We start from the raw sequence: 20,634 nt of genomic DNA, 5'->3' as shown, positions 1-20,634 counted from the left end.
AACGCCTAAAAAAAGTAAATTTATGCTTGATTTATCCGTTAAACAATTCAAAACAAATTGTAGAAGAAAATTTTGGTGCTTTTCATTCATTCATATTTTTACAGGCAAAACACGCTCACTGTATATAAAAATGAATTTCTGTCTGTCTGTCTATCTATCTGCAAGGAATATTTAAAGAAGGTAGTGTCAAGGCAGGCCTGCTCTACTATTGGTACAGACTGTGACGTCACAATGACGAAAAAACTGTTAATTTACGAGGAAACTTGCCTATTTCGTTGATAATTCGTAACACCAGCTGGAAATTTTCAACTTCGAAAACATGTTATTCTAGAATCTCTTCTAGATCGGTACAAAAAAGTTGCATTTTCGAATAATTTTTGTATAAAGTCGAAGTTGACAAAATGGTGGATTTTCCCCACTCAAATTTGCAAAACTTTAAAATTAGTTCAATGTTTTCCATGAAAATGTTCAAGACAGTGCAGTTTAAGCTGCTCATTACAATAAAGTAATCAAAACACGAATTTTTACACAAAACCACAATCTTTTATTCGCGTTTTGTAAATTAAGTCAACTATCATTAATTGATGTTTATTGTTCTACATAAAAATTATGGTAAACCGGTTGGATAAAATCATGACAATCAGTTAAACACCAGTTAGACCTTTCAAAAGCTGAATTTTTCTTCATTCTTGCACGTGTTAGCTTCAAGGTAACATTGCGTTCATTCATAAAACAAGTAAAAAACATAATGCAATCTTCGAAGGATATAAAAAACTTCATAACATATAGTGAAATAGAGGCCTTACAACACAATCAAAAGGAAATTGGAATTCATATTCGTTCTAAAACGTGTTTTCTTTTGAAATTTCTGCCATGCTAATATAAATTGCCTATCGACTCGAAAACTACTGAACCGATTTACGTGAAACTTGGCAGGTGGAAGCTTCTGAGGCCGGGGAATATTCCTATAATAGTTTGGGGCCCCTCCCTCTCACTGAAAGGGGGGAGGGGGTTTCTCGAATAAAAGTGACAAGTCTACATAACTCGAGAACTGATTATGTAAAGGGAACCAAATTTGGCATGGGAATGAATTTTGGTACGAGGAATGTTTCTATGATTGTTTGGTACTCCTCCTTTTTTCAGTGGGGAGATAGGAAAAGGAGAGGGAGACTCTCTTATAATTGTTTACATAAATCAAGAACTAATCAAGCAAATGGAACCAAACTTGGCATGTAAGGGTATTTGAATACAAGAAATGTTTCTTTGGTTATTTGAGGCACCTCACTTATTCCAGCAGGGAGGAAGGAAAGGGAGAGGGAGCTTCCATACAAGTTTTATATATTAGTTGAGAACATATCGAGCAAATTGAACAGAATTTGGCATGGGAGGGTATTTGAATAGGAGAAATGATTGTCTGATAAATTGAGGTCCTTCCTTTCTTCCAGCGCGGGAGGTATAAATGGGGAAAGGAGCTTCCATACAAATTTTTTGCATAACTTGAGAGTTAATTGAGCAAATGAAACCAAATTTGGCATCAAAGGGTATTTGAGTTCAAGAAATATTTCTATGAATATTAAGTACCCACCCCTCCATCCAATGGAGAGGTAGAAAAAGGAAATGGGACTCCCTTCATGTTTTTGCAAAACTTGACTTACCTACTAACCAAGCAAATAGAACCAAATTTGGCATGGGATGGATTTCTACGATTATTTGAAACCATCCCTTTCTTGCAGTGCTTATGTCATCTTTGTATTGCAATTCGAAACTTCAGCTGCGTCTCTCATTCTATAGCGGTGACTTTTGGTTTATGTTGTAATTTGATTAAATCGTGCTCTTAAAACGATTGAAATTTGAATATTTTTTATGAAATTTCATTTAGTTTTGAAAGGTGTAGCAAAGCGAATCGGGTCAGCTAGTAATTTCATAAACTTAAAATTTATATTAAAACAACCTACCTGATAGTTACAATGTTGTATACTCTACTCTGGGCATTTATAAAAAAATATCGACTCACCACAGCATCGGATTAATAAATTTGAGGCATAGCTAAACAAGCCTAAATAATTATAATAATGAATTAAAGTGTCGAAAAATCTATCATCACCATTTTCCAGAGGTAAGTTTCCCATAAATGAATCAACTCGTGTCATCGGCATAGATAGAGTGTACATATTTTCTCTATTATTATGATTTAAATATAACGATACATTCCCAGCCGTGCGTTGTCGCCGATTTATTTGTTGTTGGCTGTAAGCTGACTGATAACCCCCTTTCACCATACTTCGTGAGCTCATCTCCAGGAGAGTGTGAATGACTTTTTTTCCTCCCGCTGAACGTGTAGTGTGTATTTGTTTATGGTTAACATGACGATGCACAATAATGTATCGTTATTATCCCGGTCACACTTTAATAAATATTACTGGAATCGAGAGATCACATGTTGAATAATTCCAGTGAATCGAAAATTCTTCAATGACGTGCTTGACGCATTATTTTGATACTGTTTACGATTCAAGGTTATGTTGTAAATTTGTTCCTTGAGTATTCCATTAAAAAATTCCGTTAAATTCCATTAAATTTAGGAAAAACATGTTTTGAAAGTCTCTATGAAATTCTGTTAACTCCCATGACTGAATTCCTGACTAGAGATATCAGCTGCAATCATATGTTTAGTGAATGAACAAAATTTTGGTTTGCATTTAAATGGATGACTCAAGTTTCAAAACTTAAAGAATTTAGTTCATAACCTTTCTAAGAAGTGTATTGGCAAAATGCAACACTTTCTTTTGTAGATAACTTTTGAATGCATGGTTGGAAATTGATGAAATTTTCAGTAAAATTACCTAGTAATAAGTACGTGTGCAAATTTTTATAACAATCTGTCAAGTGGTGGTGGGAAATTTTTTTCGAATACACTCCTTATAGATGAACTAATACTATTTTCTCATAACTTTTCAATTTTTAAATATCTGTTATCTTTTTTTTTTAAACGAACACACACATATAGGATCTCAGTGAAACTTCATGTTTCTTTGAAGAGATCTAAATTCTACTTAAGACTAAAGCGTACATCTTTCAAGGACATAATGGCTAGCATCTTACTAATGCTAACACCACCAGCCCACAGAAAGAGTACTATGTATGCCGTGATCGAGATTCGATCTCATGACCTCTGGCTTAGAAGACTGGAACGCTATCCTCTAGGCCACGGTCGGCGGCTTATCAATTATCGCACATAAGTAGCTAATCGTCTGATTTTTTTCTCCAAACCTTTTTTTCGCAGATTATGTCTACGTGGAGACATCGTCGACGACTCCGTTTCAGATCCGTCGGATAGACGAGCTGAACAAAACGCCTGCCGGTAACGTCGAAGCGAAGATGATGTGCTTCTACCGGAGGCGAGATCTACCCACACCACTCGTGCAATTAGCTGATAAGCATCAAAGTGAGTTCCCTCCCCCTTTTTTTATTTTTTTTATTCCACCCATCGTTTGTCATATCGAATCGATCAACTATTTATTATGTAAGCTTATGGTTAATAGGTCTTTCCATTTGATTTCAGTCAAATAAGTCGGTGATAATCTTATATGTGAATCAATCAATTGTTCAGACATCACTAGTTTTAACAACAAAACGTTCATCACGGACACTTTCCAAACAAAAATGGTAGTGAAATGACTTCATTTTGTGAATCAGTTTGTCCTCTTTTAAGATCAATTGTTGTATTTCTTATACAAATAACCCTTCGTAAAAAATATTCAAATCCTCAAAATAATGTCAAAAAATTGTCCGTGCACTGGTGCTTAGAGGGGTTTAACTCTCCATTTTTCTTCGAATTACAACTAAACATTCAGTGATGACTTTCTATGAAATTTCTAATAAGCATGCTAAATTTGAGCTTTTTCGGAAACTTTTTTTTTTTAAACACATACATTTTCATCCCTTAGTTAGTACACAGGATCTGAATGAAACTTGATGTTTCCTTTTTTCTTAACTCTAAGCGTACATCTTTCTAGGATATGATGGCTAGCATCTTACAAATCCTGAAACCACCAACCCACAGAAAGTGTACTACGTATGCCGTAACCGGGATTCGATCTCATGACTGCTTTCTTAGAAGACTAGAAGGCTATGCTCTACGCCACGGGAAGCGACAAAAGTGCGATGAGTTTTTTTGAGTTTTTTTTCCAGTTCTTTCGGTAAATGTTTTCTAGCGATCCATTGTTTGTGAAATTAACGTTTTTTTTTTATTTTGGTGGTTGGTTTTAAACATATCTTAATGATATTGTATTATACATAAAAAACTACCAACATGTATCGAACATTTTTCTAACAGTTAACACTAAAAAATCAGCAATAATTCTGGAAATAATTATTTTTGATCAAATTTATTAAAAGTCTCAAGATCTTCTTTATATTAAAATTCTATCGACTGGATGGGTAATGAATAAATTGATTTTCGGCGATTTCAGTCACGAAAAAATCATAAAACGATTTTTATTTCTTCATCCGACGTTTCGGCATTTATTATGCCTTTTTCAAGGAGTTGAAATTTCTCGTTTTAATTGTCCAAAAAGTTTTTTGAATCTGCTAAACTGTCTAATTGGGAAATGTAAGTCCAGTTGTTATTGATCTGGTTGAGATGGATATAACACTTTTGAAAGTTTTGAAATCGAAAACGGATATAAAAATAATTTTCACTGTTTTGGATGTTGTTTTTCACCTAGCCACAGTGGCCATCAAAATTCAAAAGAACGTAAATTTACACAAACAATGGATCGCAAGAAATCATTTACAAAAATAATTAAGAAAATTAAACTTTTCTTCACAGAAACTCATCGCCCTTTATCGAAGACTTTTCGAATAAGCTCAAATTTGGCTTGATTATTAGAAGTTGCAATAAAAAAATCATCCCTAAAAGTTTGGTTATAATCCGAAGAAAAATGGAGAAGTTAAACCAGTCTAAGCACCAGTAAACGGTCATTTTTTTATATTATTTTGAGGACTCATAGTTTCAAATTAAACATTTTTTACGAACGTTATTTGTTTGAGAAATACAACATTTGATTTTAAAAAAGACAGATTGATGCACAAAAATGAAGTTATTTTGCTGCGATTTTTGCTTAAAAAAGTGTTTTTTAAAAACGTTTTCAGTGTAGAAACTAGGACTGTACGAATCATTTTTCTATTCAAAGTATGTAAAAATAGAGACGTTTTCTTTGTAACACCATCACGTATAAACGGGTGATCAGAATGAGGTGGAATTTGGTATCCTAGAGCTTTCTGGGCCAAGGATGGTTTGTGTTATAGTTTCAAGACCTCAACTTTTTGTGGAAGGGGGGCTCCGATACAAATTTAACATAAATGATGACATTACTCGAATAAGTTTTAGTTGATTTTCATGAAAATGGGTTGAAGTTGATTTATTACGTGAACCCTTTCGCTTTTGAAACGGGTGGCTCACATACAAAATTATTAGGAAAACGACGGAAATCATACAATTTTCATGGAATTTTAATGAAATTTTTGTGAGGTGATCTTTTTTTACTGAATGGCTCATGCCACTCTCAAAACAGGGGGCTCCCGTATAAAATCAAATTGATCCACAAGCATGATTAGTAGACTGGATCTAATTTATATGGAATGATTTTTACAAAATCTTATTCAACGCGGAACCCCCTAGATTGGTGCATTTAGGTGAAAAAATGACTTTCTGAAAGTTTTGGGAGTTTCGGCAAAATGTATAAAAAATTGACAAACTTTCACTCTTTGTGTTCTAAAATATGTTTCCAGTATGCTAGAATTTCAGGAATTGTAGTTCAAACAATGACAAACAAGTTTGTAGAAGATTGTGACGCGATGCGAGTTGACGGTGATGAGTTATCTGCAATTAAATGTGTAATTTTTTCGCATTTATTTGATTTGAAATTCTGAGCTTTCTAGCATACTGGAAACATAGTTTAGAACACAAAGAGTGAAAGTATGCCGATTTTTCATACATTTTGCCGAAAATCTCCATACAAATTTCAAGTCCTTTGCGCCAGCTCGTGCTTCTGCCAAATGACCTTTAACCTTCAGCAAGTTATTTTTTCACTTCAAGGCACCAACCTAAAGGGTGCCGCGTGGAATATAACGATTTTTTTTGTTATGGGCCAGTCTAATGATTAAGCACAAAGCGTTGATTGATCATACAGAACGAATCCTCTCGGTTTTGAAACAGGGGGGCTCCCATAAAAATTTATTGGAAAACGACAGAACTCATACAATCTTCATGTCGTACTCATGAAACGGTTCATCACAGAAAAATCTGTAATTTCATAGAATTTTTAGCTAATTTTCATCACAGGACACAGATCACAGAATTTTAGAAATATTCACAGATTTCACAGAACTTCAAAATTTTGATCGTTTTTCCAAATTCGATTTTTTATGTCAATAGAGACTTGGATAATAATTTTTGAATAGGAAAAATATGATAAAATTGGTTATAATTAATTGATTTTTCTTAGGTAAAGGTACGGTCAAAATTTGATCAAGGGAAAACGCGTGTAAATCGGTGAAATTGTTTATTTAAAAAATCAAATTAAATTTCTTTTTTAGGTTTAATCAGTATAAAACTCAGGAAAAATATTCAGTTAGGCTTCCGCTTTTCCAAATCCGAATTGTCGGGTCTTACGCTTAACCCCTGCCATCAGATTTTGTACAGCCACCTCGTCCACCTTCTTCGCCGCAGAAAGCCAGTTTGCCTTGAACTGCTGCTCGTCCTTAGCAGTTTTTTTTTGGTCTTCTTTAGGTTCCGCTTGACAATAGCCCAGTATTTCTCAATTGGGCGGAGCTCTAGCGTGTTGGGAGGGTTCTTGTCCTTAGGAACCACCTGCACGTTGTTGGCGGCGTACCACTCCATGGCCTTTTTACCGTAATGGCAAGTTGCCAAATCCGGCCAAAACAATACGGAACAATCGTGTTTCTTCAGAAAAGGCAGCAGACGTTTATTCAAACACTCTTTCACGTAAATTTCTAGGTTGACAGTTCCGGAAGCTATGAAAATGCTGCTTTTCTAGCCATAGGTACAGATGGCTTACCAAACCAAATATTTCTTCGCGAACTTTGACAGTTTCATGTGCTTGAAAATATCTGCTACCTTTCCCCTTCCTTTTGCCGTATTATACTCCTGTCCCGGAAGCTGCTTGTAGTCGGCTTTGACGTAGGTTTCGTCGTCCATTACCACGCAGTCAAACTTCGTCAGCATCGTCGTGTACAGCCTCCGGGATCGCGCTTGGGCCGTCGTATTTTGTTTATCATCGCGATTTGGAGTCACTACCTTCTTATAAGTCGATAGTCCAGCTCGTTTTTTGGCTCGATGCACGGTTGTAGACGATACACCCAGCTTATTTGCGGCATCTCGGAGAGAGAGATTAGGGTTTCGCTTGAAACTACCGGCAACTCTCTTTGTCGCCTCCAGACTTCCTGGCTGTCGCCAAACGTTCCCCAAACACTTTAATTACATTTGTAACGGTTGATTTGGCAACTTATAGCGATTATGCCAGCTTTGCGTGCGAGTAGCTCGGATTTTCGCGATGCGCGAGCCAAATTTTGATACGCTGCTCTTCTTCCTTGGACGGCATTTTGACAACTAAAGAGTGAATTCCAAAATCAAAATAGGAGCAACATTCTACACACACACAGACCTTCAAATGAGGGGTGTTCAGGTTTTTAAATGCAAAATTCAAAGAAATACGTCAAGTTGATATTGACCAAATTTTGATCGTATCACCCTTTAAAATGAAAAAAAAAAAGACGCAAGTCGACGTGACTTTTGAATGAAGTTAATGGAAAGAAGCATCACAGAAAATCGTCACAGAATTTTTGTGTGAAATCACAGAAAATCAGATTTTTTTTCTTCAAAACACTTTTTTTTTCAACGACGCACATAGGAGTACTCTATGGAAAATGTTGGCCAAAACCTGTTTTCTCTTTAAAATGATTAAAAACCTTTTTTTCGTTGTTTTCAAGTATACACAACTCATTTTTAACCAAAATTTCAAATTTCTTAATTTTGGTCTTTTTGGGTCACTTGCTGCACTCTTATAAAATGTTTGTTTTCAAGTAAATTCGAAGCAACCAGCCGATCAACTATCAGAAATGATGAAAAATACCATTTTTTAAACAAACAAATCAAACGCAATAAAAAACGTTTGTATAACACAAAGTAAATGCATGGCATGCTCGCTATCTGAAACAAAATTAGGGACAAAAATCGCTCAAATTTTTGGATTTCAAAATTGGAAATAGCTCGAGTTCGCAAGTATGCGCACGATTTTTCTTTTGGACATGTTTAAGGAAGTTAGAAGCATTCGTGTGTTATATGAAATTTTTCCCGGCGGAGCCCGGAAGATAAACTTCAACACTAATTAGTTAAAAAACAATATAGGTTTGTTAAAAAACATTGCACTATTTTGTTTAGCTTCTCTACTTCATGTGTTTATCAAAAAATTAACGCAATTTCAACCGCAATTCATTGGTCATATTAAAACTGAAGATTTGTAGAAGAAATTGTGTTAATAGTCACATTATTCTGCGTGTTACGCAGTCTGTAATTGTACGTGTGTTCACCAAATTTTGGAAGACAAAATTTATAATTTTGATACATCAATGTTTCGAGATATGCCATTACGAACTCACTATAAATCGACAATACTAATATTCAACAACTATCTAACAACCAAAAAACCTAAAAAAAAATAATTTTTCTCAAATTTTAACTTCGAGGTTTTCTCCAGGATTTGGGGTAAAATACTCCTGTGTGCGACGTTCAACTTCGAATGCTAAACGTCGTCTAACTTCCCCAGCGTGTGTCCCCAGATATTGAAGTCTAGTGGGTTCAAATCCGGTGACGGATCCATTCAGGTGAACTGATGAAAAAAGGCAACATCTGTTTTCACTATTTCTGAACAATCAATGCTTTATGCGCTGGTGCTGAATGATGTCGAAAGCAAAAACAAATACGTTATGGCACACGCACAAGGATGTAAATGGCATTTGAAAATGTATAAAAAGTGATACTCCTTGTTTATTTTCACACCACTATCAATAAATAGCTATGTACATTAATTTCCCTCTCATCGCTATACTTCCCCAAAACATCACAGATATCGTATCTTGATATCGCTCGACTGCTTTTCAACGGCTGGTATATCGCGAGATTTTCGAAAAAAAAATCGAAGAAGTCTCAGAACAACATTTTATAAAACTGCATTTAAAAAAAAACAAAAAGTTTATTAAAATAAGGTGTCTTTACATGCTTTACATGCTAATTGTCTGACCAATTGTAAGACGGTAAACATAACAAATTTGCGTCAAGCATTGCGAACCTGCTGTGATTTTCTAATCATAGAAAGATCAACTGTACTTCCATGGAAATTATGCTAAATTTATCAGATAAGATAAATAATTACCGAAATACACATCTTTTTGCTGCCAAATATTAACACGAATTTGAAATATTGATTAGGGAAAAATTCGCACTTGTCCTTTAAAAACAACCTGGCGTCGCGATGGAAAAGTTTGCGTAATTTAATAGTTTTTCCCTTTTTTTCTTCTTCCCAACCTTCTAATGGCGTATGCTTTGCAGCATGGAACGTCAACGTCAACGAAAGCTCGTTCTTTTTCGCTCGTTTTTTTTAGAGCAAAGGTTGTAGAAATAACCAGAGGAGGGAAGAAGGCAAGAAGCCATCACCCAAAATAATAAAGAAGCGAACACACAAGTTCAGTTTGCTTCGTATCAACCGACCAACCAACCGACCAACCAACCGACCAACCAACCGACCAACCAACCGACACCGACGACCGGCAGGAACGCTAGAATATAGAAGAGGAGCATGTTGCAGGAAAGTAGAAGAAAAAAAACGTAGGAAAATTACGGGCACCATTTCATTTCGATGGGCTGTCTGCCTGGCTATACACGGCCGAAGTTGGGGGAAGAAGCTGAGGATGAGGCTAAAGAATGTCTATAGTATTTTATCCTTCCTCAGTTCTGCGTCACCGGCCACATCGAACCCTTCGAATCTTCGACTTGCTCGGGAAATGCGGGGATGGGTAACAGGATGAGTTGGGGGTGGTGAAAGCGGAACGAAGCCACCCACGCAAAGTTCCTGAAAAACTTGTATTTTAATATACAATCATACCTCGTTATACGGCCTACACCGTTTAACGAATCACTGATTTTCATACAAATCCATATAAATTCAATGGGGTCGGTTCCAAATTTGTAAATTTAGTAACATGATCCATCAGATTATATTGTTTATTGCATTCAAATCAATTATATAAATATATGAACGTTAGAAGTACATACATTCGCTTGTACATCATAACAGACTTGAATAGAAAAATTAACGAATTCAGCATTTGAAAAATCCTTTAATCTAAAAACAATGAAGAAATGTCGTCTTCGAAGATCACTGCCGTCATCTTCTTCGCTGATATGTAAGGAAGGTCACTCATTTTAGTGGGTTGTGCAAACGAAAAAACCTTTAACTACACTTCTTTCATTCATGCGGTTGCGCTGGGAGGTTAATGCCGGCGGTCTCAAATCGAATAATTGCTGGTCGCGTTCTTTTCTTATGCCAATTACGCTGTGATATGGATTACGCTAGATCGGAGTGAAGGCTGCATTTTGCGTGCAGTGGCTCCAAAATATCACTCTAAATATGACCTGGCAAAATCCAGGCATTTGATTTCAAAATTTTCAACCCATAAACCGGAAAATATCCGGGCAAATTTTGTCAAAACTGAAGAAATTTTCAACAAAAATCAAGCAAAAAAGTAAAACTTTTTTTCATTAAACAGATATAAATATTTCAAATCTATTGGGCTTGCAAAATCTGGACATTTTTCAACGAAATCTGGGCTACCGAGTCGGACCGGACCTTTCTCAAAATTTGTATTGATTATCTGAGCAAGACCGCACAAAACCCGGCAATCTGGCAAGCTTATGTATGGGTAAACCAGGGCTAGTCTGCGAAAGTTCTTATTAATGACTAAAGCATGGATCACTACAAATCTGGACGCATTAAAACGGGTCTATCTCGGAGCTATGTAAACGAAATAAAAATGAAAAATGTTTTGTACTTGAAATGTAGGGTTTTTATTGCACTTTAAAGAAAAAATAATAAAAAAATTATTCCGATGTTGTTTTGATGAATTTTCGAACTTTTGGTTGAGTATCACTCACTATAGTTTGAACACCCTATTCGCTGACCTCAGCGGCCATTTTGTTCCACAATCTCTTCATCTCTGTTGCTTCCCGAGTCGTCCTACCATTCTTCTTCATCTTCTGCTTGACAATTGCCCAAAATTTTTCGATAGGGCGGAATTGAGGGCAGTTGGGTGGGTTGATGTCCTTTTCGACAAAATCCACCCGTTGGCCCAATACCACTGTAGAACCTCCTAGCTGTAGTGGCAGCTTGCCAAATCTGGCGAAAACTTAACTAGTCCTTTGTTAGATCTAATGTACGAAAAAAAAAGTTTTTCAGGCATTCCTCCTTGTAAATTTCGGAGTCCATGGTCTTGTTTTTCACAAAAAACGGAATTTTTCGTCCGCAGCTGTAAATACCTTGCCAGATCAAACACTTTCTTGCACACTTATCAGCAAAAACGAATTTGAAGTTGCCGGGGACATCGCCATGACCAGTGCAGTGCACCACTGCAGTGGCTTTACATAATTTTTGGCCAGAAAGCTGCCCAAAATCCATCTTCACGTACGTTTCGTCATCCATGAGGATGCATCCGTCGAACTTCGTTGGATGGAATCTTCTTGTATAACTTGCGGGCACGTCCTTTGGCTACTAAATTCTGCTTCAATGTCCGGTTTGGTTGCTTACTGGTCCGATAGGATCGTATTCCTTCGCGTAGACGAATTCTGCTGACGGTGCACCGGTCGGCGTTGAATTTCTTGGCAATGTCATAGTCCGACTACCCTGTGTTTTCCTTGATCGTTCTCAACACCTTCAAATGCAGTTTCTGATTCTTAGGTCCACTATAACGCTTGGTATGAACCTGCCGATCTATAGTACGCATCTCACGGAAACGTTTGAGAACGCTACACAACGTTGATTTGACAATTTTTAACGATTTCGCGATTTTTGAACCCGACCACGTCGGGTTTTTGACGTGGGTGTTCAAAATTTATTTTCATCTCGCGGCTTCCACCACGTGTAACTTTTTTGAAACAAAACGAATCGTAATGAAATTTTCAGCACTGGTAGAAGAAACATTCCTCTACAACAGGGATCGGGGAACTTTTTGAATCATTACCCCAAAACATTTTTATTTAAGTTTATATTACCCCATGACGAAGAGCAAAAAAACGAAATCGAAATTTTTAAAGCATCTTCATATTATGCACCAACAAATTCATAAAATTGCAAAATGAAAATATACACTTTTCACTCACAAAATATTCACTGTTACCCCCAAAAATTTCACTTTTACCCCATTTGGGGTAATTTACCCCGGTTCCCCGACCGCTGCTCTACGTGCTGCCAAAACATTCCAGATTCGACAACTAGGAGCACTATGGTAAAATAAATAGTGCGTCCAGATTTGTAGTGATCCATGCTTTAACTGACCCGGTATGTTTTGCTACCTCTTCCATGGAAAAAATTAAGTTTGTTAGAATTATTTTAGAAAAATTTTATTTAAATTAAATGTCAACATTATTCAATAGAGGAAAGTAGGCTGCTGCTGTGAATGACGGTTGTGATATTTTTTGCTGCTAATTTTAACTCCTGGAAAAACAAATATTTCTAAATTGTTTTTTTTGTGTGATGAAGAAATTGTTTAGAAGTTTGATGCTTTGAATTTGCATCGTATTGATTTCTTGTTCGGTTGATGTTTTGAGGTGTACAAGCATAATTTATTGCCAAAATTGGTGGATAATGTCTAGTGGCCACTGCGACAGCTGGAGCCGGTGCCAGAGCTGATTAGAAATGATGAAGAAGCTTGTAACTAGAGCATCGAGCGTGTACACATAACGACCGAAGAATCCTACAACAAGCTCAAGGGAAAGTACATTTCCGTGAACGTTGACTTTAGCGATGTACTCGGGAAGAAATTTCGCATGGGGTACAAAGTGAACAGTGGCCAGGAATCGCCGGTTCAAACATGTTCGCAATTGTAATACAAAATGAACAAACTGATGGAAGAGATCATCGTTTCAGGCCTGTCTGGATAAGCGTCAACCCAAGAAGTTTCTGGTGAGATCAATCCATTTTTTTTTGTTTTTATTTCTGATTCAAACTGTATATTTTAAACATAATCATTTTATAAACTAACCCTATATAATAGGGTAGGGAACTCCACGCTTCATCTCCCCCTTGTTCCTGTATCTTTTGCGTTTTCATCACATGGTTGGCCTGGCCGTAGTAGTATCTGCAATGCATGTTCTATGTATCAGATACTATGTTGAAAAGAAAAATGATTAACGCAAGTTTTTCATTTTCCAGGATGCATACAAGTTTTTTTCATGTTGGTGTTAGAAGAAGAAGAAGAAGATTAAATGTCAACATTATTCAATAGCGAACTATTTATCATTGCATCTCAGCTTCTAGATTGTCTTGAAGGCTCGAAGGTTGAAGGAGCCACAATATAAGGGATCTTCAATACAATAAATGGTCGCGATTCGACCAGACCGAACTGAACGCCATCAGCATTTTTTCGAGACACTTGACCTTAAAGTGCAAATATTTTCATCTAGTTACAAAAACTTTGAAATTTATGAACTAGAATCGATTGTTTATAAACCAAGAAATTGGTTTCAGTCAATCATATTTGCTATTTCTATCTGGTATGGTGATTACACGAGATTCAAATTCTGTTGTTTCTCAATTTTCTCATGGCGCTCAGTTCGGTCTGGTCGAAGCCCGGCCAAATAATCCCTTTAAATTTCAAAACAAAATGGCCCCTTTTTCAAGCGAGAGGAGTTTTTGAATACAGTAAGGTTTTTTTTTACACTGATATACGTACCGCGTAAAAAAAACCGTGTAAAAAAAAACCGTGTTAATTCCCGAAAACCGTGTAAAAAAACCGTGCTAATTCCCGAAAACCGTGTAAAAAAAACCGTGTTAATTCCCGAAAACCGTGTAAAAAAAGACCAATCGAATTCTGCAGCTCTGAAGGTCTGACACTTAAGACCTGAGACCTGAGACTTGAGACTTGAGACCTGGACTTGAGAATGTAGACTAGAGACATGAGACCTGAGACTTTAGACATGACACCTGAGATCTAAGTCCACATTAGACCTGAGACCTGAGACTAGAAACCTTAGACATAAAACACGAGACCTGACACCTGAGACATGGGACATGGGACCTGAGACATGAGACTTGAGACTTAAGACATGACACCTGAGACATGAGACATGAGACATGAGACATGAGGCATGAGATATGAGACCTGAGACCTGAGACCTGAGACATAAGACATAAGACATGAGACCTGAGGTATGAGACAAGAGCCATGAAAGATGAGACCTGAGACCTGAGACTTTAGACTTGAGACAAGCTACTAGTGTTATTACCGCGAAAAATTAGATTAGCTCCGATTTCAACTGGCGACCCCTCTAGTGAAAGGGTTTGACTTGTAGGTGACGAAAAATATTGTCGCGAAATCGCTAGTACAAGCTAGTAGTGTTAGTATCGCGAAAAATTAGTTTAGCTCCGATTTCAACTTTCGACCAGTCAAGTGAAAGGGTTTGATTTGTAGGTAACGAAAAATAGTGTCGCGACTTCGCTAGTACAAGCTACTAGTGTTAGTACCGCGAGAAATTAGTTAAGCTCCGATTTCAACTTGCGAACCCTCTAGTGAAAAGGTTTGACTTGCAGGTGACGAAAAATAGTGTCGCGTGTTCGCTAATACAAGCTACTAGTGTTAGTATCGCGAAAAATTAGTTTAGCTCCGATTTCAACTTGCAACCCCTCAAGTGAAAGGGTTTGACAAGAAGGTAACGAAAAATAGTGTTGCGTGTTCGCTAGTACAAGCTTCTAGTGTTAGTACCGCGAGAAATTAATTAAGCCCTGATTTCAACTTGCGACCCCTCTAGTGAAAGGTTTTCACTTGTGGGTGACGAAAAACAGTGTCAAACCCTTTCACTTGAACGGTTGAAAGTTGAAATCGGAGCTAAACTAATTTCTCGTGATACTTACACTAGTAGCTTGTACTACCGAAGTCGCGACACTACTTTTCGTCACCTGCAAGTCAACCCCTTTCACTTGACCGGTCGAAAGTTGAAATCGGAGCTAAACTAATTTTTCGCGATACTAACACTAGTAGCTTGTATTAGCGAACACGCGACACTATTTTTCGTCACCTGCAAGTCAAACCCTTTCACTAGAGGGTTCGCAAGTTGAAATCGGAGCTTAACTAATTTCTCGCGGTACTAACACTAGAAGCTTGTACTAGCGAAGTCGCGACACTATTTTTCGTCACCTGCAAGTCAACCCCTTTCACTTGACCGGTCGAAAGTTGAAATCGGAGCTAAACTAATTTCTCGCGATACTAACACTAGTAGCTTGTACTAGCGAAGTCGCGACACTATTTTTCGTCACCTACAAGTCAAACCCTTTCACTAGAGGGGTCGCAAGTTGAAATCGGAGCCTAACTAATTTATCGCGGTACTAACACTAGTAGCTTGTACTAGCGAACTCGCGACACTATTTTTCGTCACCTACAAGTCAAACCCTTTCACTAGAGGGGTCGCAAGTTGAAATCGGAGCTAAACTAATTTCTCGCGGTACTAACACTAGTAGCTTGTACTAGCGAAGTCGCGACACTATTTTTCGTCACCTGCAAGTCAACCCCTTTCACTTGACCGGTCGGAAGTTGAAATCGGAGCTAAACTAATTTCTCGCGGTACAAACACTAGTAGCTTGTACTAGCAAAGTCGCGACACTATTTTTCGTCACCCACAAGTCAAACCCTTTCACTAGAGGGGTCGCATGTTGAAATCGGAGCGAAACTTATTTTTCGCGGTACTAATACTAGTAGCTTGTCTCCGGTCTCAGGTCCAAAGTCTCATGTCTCAGGTCTCAGGTCTCATGTTTCATGGCTCTTGTCTCATACCTCAGGTCTCATGTCTTATGTCTTATGTCTTATGTCTCATGCCTCATGTCTCATGTCTCATGTCCCATGTCTCAGGTCTTAAATCTCATGTTTCATGATTCTTGTCTCATGCCTCAGGTCTCAGGTCTCAGGTCTGATGTCTCATGCTGAGGTCTCAAGTCTAATATCCCTTGTCTCACGCTCCAGGTCTCAGGTCTCATATCTAATTTCTAATGTGTCATGTCTCAGGTCTCATGTCTCATGTCTCAAGTCTCAGGTCTCAGGTCTCAGGTCCCAGGTCTCAGGTCCCAGGTCTCAGGTCTCATGTATCATGTTCTTAGTCTAAGAGATAAGGTTTTCCCAACTTCAAAAAGATTCTAATGCCGTTTTCGTTTTTCTCCACTCGCGCGGGGCAAAACTTTTTCTGAATAAACAAACAGAATCGTTACCCGGGACGATGCAAATATATGGTTGCTATACTCACCCTTATGCTTACCCCCAACACTGACAACTTTTACGGGGTGCAACCGCCTGCTTGAGGTTCAAATCTCGGGCAAAACTAGTGGACTTCTGAATTAATAACCGAACATAATAACAGCAGTTAGGGCAAAACTCGTGGGTAACTAGGTTGCCACTGCCAATAAACGAAAACACTATAAGTGTTTTCCTTTGAAAAGGACTTAGAATATTTTCTCTCAAAAACCGTGTTAATTCGCGAAAACCGTGTAAAAAAAAACCGTGTTAATTCCCGAAAACCGTGTAAAAAAAGCCGTGTAAAAAAAAACCGCGTAAAAAAAAACCGTGTAAAAAAAAACCTAGGTGTACAGGCTAAGGATGTTCAAGTGTACTACCAAGCATCCCATGGTATTTGGAGTGGTTGCTGCGAATGGATGGAAGATGCCGCCAGGGGTGGGGGGGTGGTCTAGGGTCTAACGGGTAAAAAAAACACCATTTTCACGATTTTTTTCTAGAGCTATCGTTCAAACAAATGTATTCAAATTTTTTGCATTATACAAAGCATTGCTAAAAGAACATTTAGTAATTTTTTCGTAGAAAAATATTGAAAAATGAGCCGGTGACGGAGCACTTTCGAAGATGCCTTTTAGAAAACAGGATTTGCGGTGGACACTGTATCTCAGCACAGAATCATCTGAAGTCAAAAAATCAGAGCAAAATATTTTTCATAGATGTTTTTCTGGACCCCAACGTTTTTATTTAACTTGAAATTTTTTTTATGAAATTTTTGTGGCTGCTTGAAGTAAAAACTACGATTTTTCACGAAAAAAATCCGCAATTTTTTTAACTGTAAAATCTCCCCAAAGTAAAAAAACAAAAAAAGAAAAACGTTGGGGTCTGGTATTTTATATGTAGAAAATATGTTCCAAATTTGAAAAGAATCGGATAAGTAGTTTGCAAATGACGATGTCCACGGACTTTAAAAATGTGCTTTCGAGAAAATCGCGTATGAAGTTTCTGCTCTTGCTTTCTTGCAGTATTAAATAGGAGGAGATAAAGGCCTATAATTTCTACAATTTTGCTTCAATTGACTTGAAATTTGACACAATATTCTTGAAATGTTTTACAATAAGAAAATAAAAAAATAAAAAAAAAGATTTTTTGAAAGTGTTAGACCCCCCCTTAAAGCTGGAGTGAAAGTTAATACTGTAGTCTACATGGACATTTGAAAGAATCAGGTGCTTCCGTGGATTCGGGCAAACTATGATGAACCCGAGAATGTTGTTTTCCAACAATTATCCAAGCCCATACCATACTGGCTGGAAGAGAATACCGGGCCGGATTTTAACTCCCTCGATTTTTTTTTATATAGGCGTATGTGCAAGCGAAGGCCTGTAGATCCTCTGTCTCACCCAAGTGTCGATTCTCTGAAGGCTTCCTGGAGGGATCTTGTCTGAAAGAGTAGTTGCGATCGAAAGTGGACACATCTAGTAATTATTTCTAATTTCTACCATGTTCATCTACATGCCTGAATAAATAAAATAGTTTTTTAATGACGTTACCATCAAGAAAAGTGTTTTTGAAACTTTATGACAAATTTTCGAATTTTTATGGATCATACTGTACTTCTGAAATGACACTGTTTACTCAAACACTAGTCATTTAGAGTTAGAGCAGTAATTAACGAGTGCATCCAAGATCAAACCTTTCGTTTGATCGTATGGAGGCACACTTTTTCAGTCATGTTGTGATGTGAGGTATTATTTTCGCCTCTGAAGTATTAAGGTGTCTGCACAACAGCACGCCGGGCGTCACGTCGCCGTCGTTAAGTACTAAAACACTGACACGACCTTCCAGACGGTTTTTGCATTACAATACAACGTCAAGTGACATAGCAACCAAACCTTTGTTTTGATTGGCTCCATTCTGGGTAGCATTCGAAATCAAAACATTGATAACTCAATCGGCTTCTCGAAGGGACGAAATCAGTAATTTTGTATTAGGAAAATTGCATTGTGGTAACGTCCTTTTGATAAAACTAATCGTTTCATTCTTGTTTGGAGGTTAGGGCTGACGCCTTTCGGTAAGATAGTGTTCGTAAAGAACTGTCAATATATCCTGATACTGTACTACTGCTTTGTTTACATCAATTGACAGATGAAGGTTAGAGCTAATACATCCACAAAAAATATGTTTATTTTTTATGGACCAAACTGTAGAAATCTTCACCTCGAAAATGTGTTTTTTTTATTTTACTCAGATACTTTTTTGAGAATAATATTCGTATTATGGTTAAGCAAGTGAAGTTGAAGTATCGTGGGTCATGGGTTAACCTGGGCCACCTCAATATCTCGGATGTATGTTTAGATAAAAATATCATTCCAACTGTCATCATCGTCGCTCTGCGTAAGCATAGGTTAACCTATGTTGTTGACCTGTGTGCACATATGTTGCTTTTATTCAACCAGCTGAACTAAATTACCTTGAAACAGCAGGGTTAGATGCAACGTTTGTAGACCACAACACTTATTCCATATTTATTTTAATATAATGTAATTAAATTGTCATTTAAGTTAATGACATAGTTTCTAACATCGTGAGATAGTTTTTTGAATTTTTTCATTTCCATAGAAAATTTAAAAAAATCGAGCAAAAGATGTACAAATTTTTACTTTTTTCGTTGCCGTAAGGAACTTTACTTAGTATGAGGGGTTGGCTTTTATATCACCTACCAAATTTATATTGCTTTTATTATCCTATACCAACACTGTTGGTGTAAAAATATTTTGTGCAATCGCAAATCTTTTTTTAATAAATATTTTTTATAATTCATTTACCATTCTGGACTAAAATGCATCAAATGTAAATCAAAAATTCACCTTTAAAATCTCGTTTTTACAATCACTGCAATTGATACTTTATGCATTATGACATCACAAATATATAAAAAAAATATAAATTTTCAATCGTTTTCATTTGTTTTTTCATTAAAAACAAAGTTTGTTGCAATTTACCCCTTTTTCTTAATAGGGTGAAAATCACAGCTTTTTGTAAATTTAAAAATAACTGATGAAACAATAATTTTTCCGACTGTGTCAATTTGATGTTCCATGATTGAATCTTAGAACTTTTGATGTACAAGCGGTATGATTATCTGTGGACATTATGTTTTTAGAAGCCATTTAAATGGAAAAATTGTTGCATGACGCCTCAGTTGACGGCATTTACAATTATTTTGGGAAAATGCATATTGGGAAACCTTATGTTCATAACACAACTATGCTTATATGCTTATGATCATCGTTTTATCTTGCTCTTTTTCAGGAATTTTTCATCAAATATCAATAAGGCCGGAACAAATTTCAAATCCTTCTTGTGTCGCTCGGAGTTGGAACATCGCGAGGGGGAGGGGGGGGGGGGATCAGTAAAAAATAACGCGAAAAACAAATAAATTGCACAAAAGCTTGTATGCAACAAAATAGCATACTATATCATTGCACAAAACCTATAAATCAAGTAGTTTTTTATATAAAAATTCAATAAAATCAAGAATACACATGGTGAAATAACATCAATCTTCCAAAATTTGTTTTTTGGTCTTGTAATCTTTCGGATGCTTGAAATTTTTATCGAAATTTCCATGAAATAAATTTCGAAGAGGGGGGGGGGGGGGGGGAGGGGGGTGACAAAATTGATTGACAGACATGACAGAAATTGATAATTGTTCCAACCTAAGTCACTCTAACGCAATTTGCTTATGGGGATGCACCTGCATGTTCGTGTTTTTATACACATTCATGACATTCATTTTCCCTATCTGTTATGTTTTCTTATGCCACATGCAGACTTATGAAAAATATTCTATCAATTACAGTAGTTTTTCGATTTTATCACGGTCGAAAAAAATTTCACCGTGAATATGGCGAAACCGTGAATTTGGCGAAATCAAAAATTAAAGTTAAAAAACGTATTTTTACTGTCTTTAATCAATAATTTATAATATTTTCAGCGGTAGGAACGTATTGTATCAATAAATTTTGATCATAAAATGTAATTATCAAAGATTACTAAACACAAAGG

The 20,634-nt window shown here is 36.8% G+C and overlaps 1 protein-coding gene across 2 annotated transcripts in view; it reads left to right on the top strand.

Moving 5' to 3' along the window:
- LOC129739930 (metastasis-associated protein MTA1) overlaps window positions 1-20,634 on the top strand; it is a 113,853-nt gene that overhangs the window by 41,477 nt on the left and 51,742 nt on the right. For both annotated transcript variants that reach the window (XM_055731481.1, XM_055731480.1), the window contains exon 2: window positions 3,284-3,445. In XM_055731481.1, coding sequence (XP_055587456.1) covers window positions 3,284-3,445 — 162 coding nt within the window. The remainder of the gene's footprint in view (window positions 1-3,283; window positions 3,446-20,634) is intronic.

This window comes from Uranotaenia lowii, chromosome 1 (assembly GCF_029784155.1).
Source record: "Uranotaenia lowii strain MFRU-FL chromosome 1, ASM2978415v1, whole genome shotgun sequence".
Taxonomy (NCBI): Eukaryota; Metazoa; Arthropoda; class Insecta; order Diptera; family Culicidae; genus Uranotaenia; species Uranotaenia lowii.
This window is presented reverse-complemented; position numbering and strand designations above follow the sequence as displayed.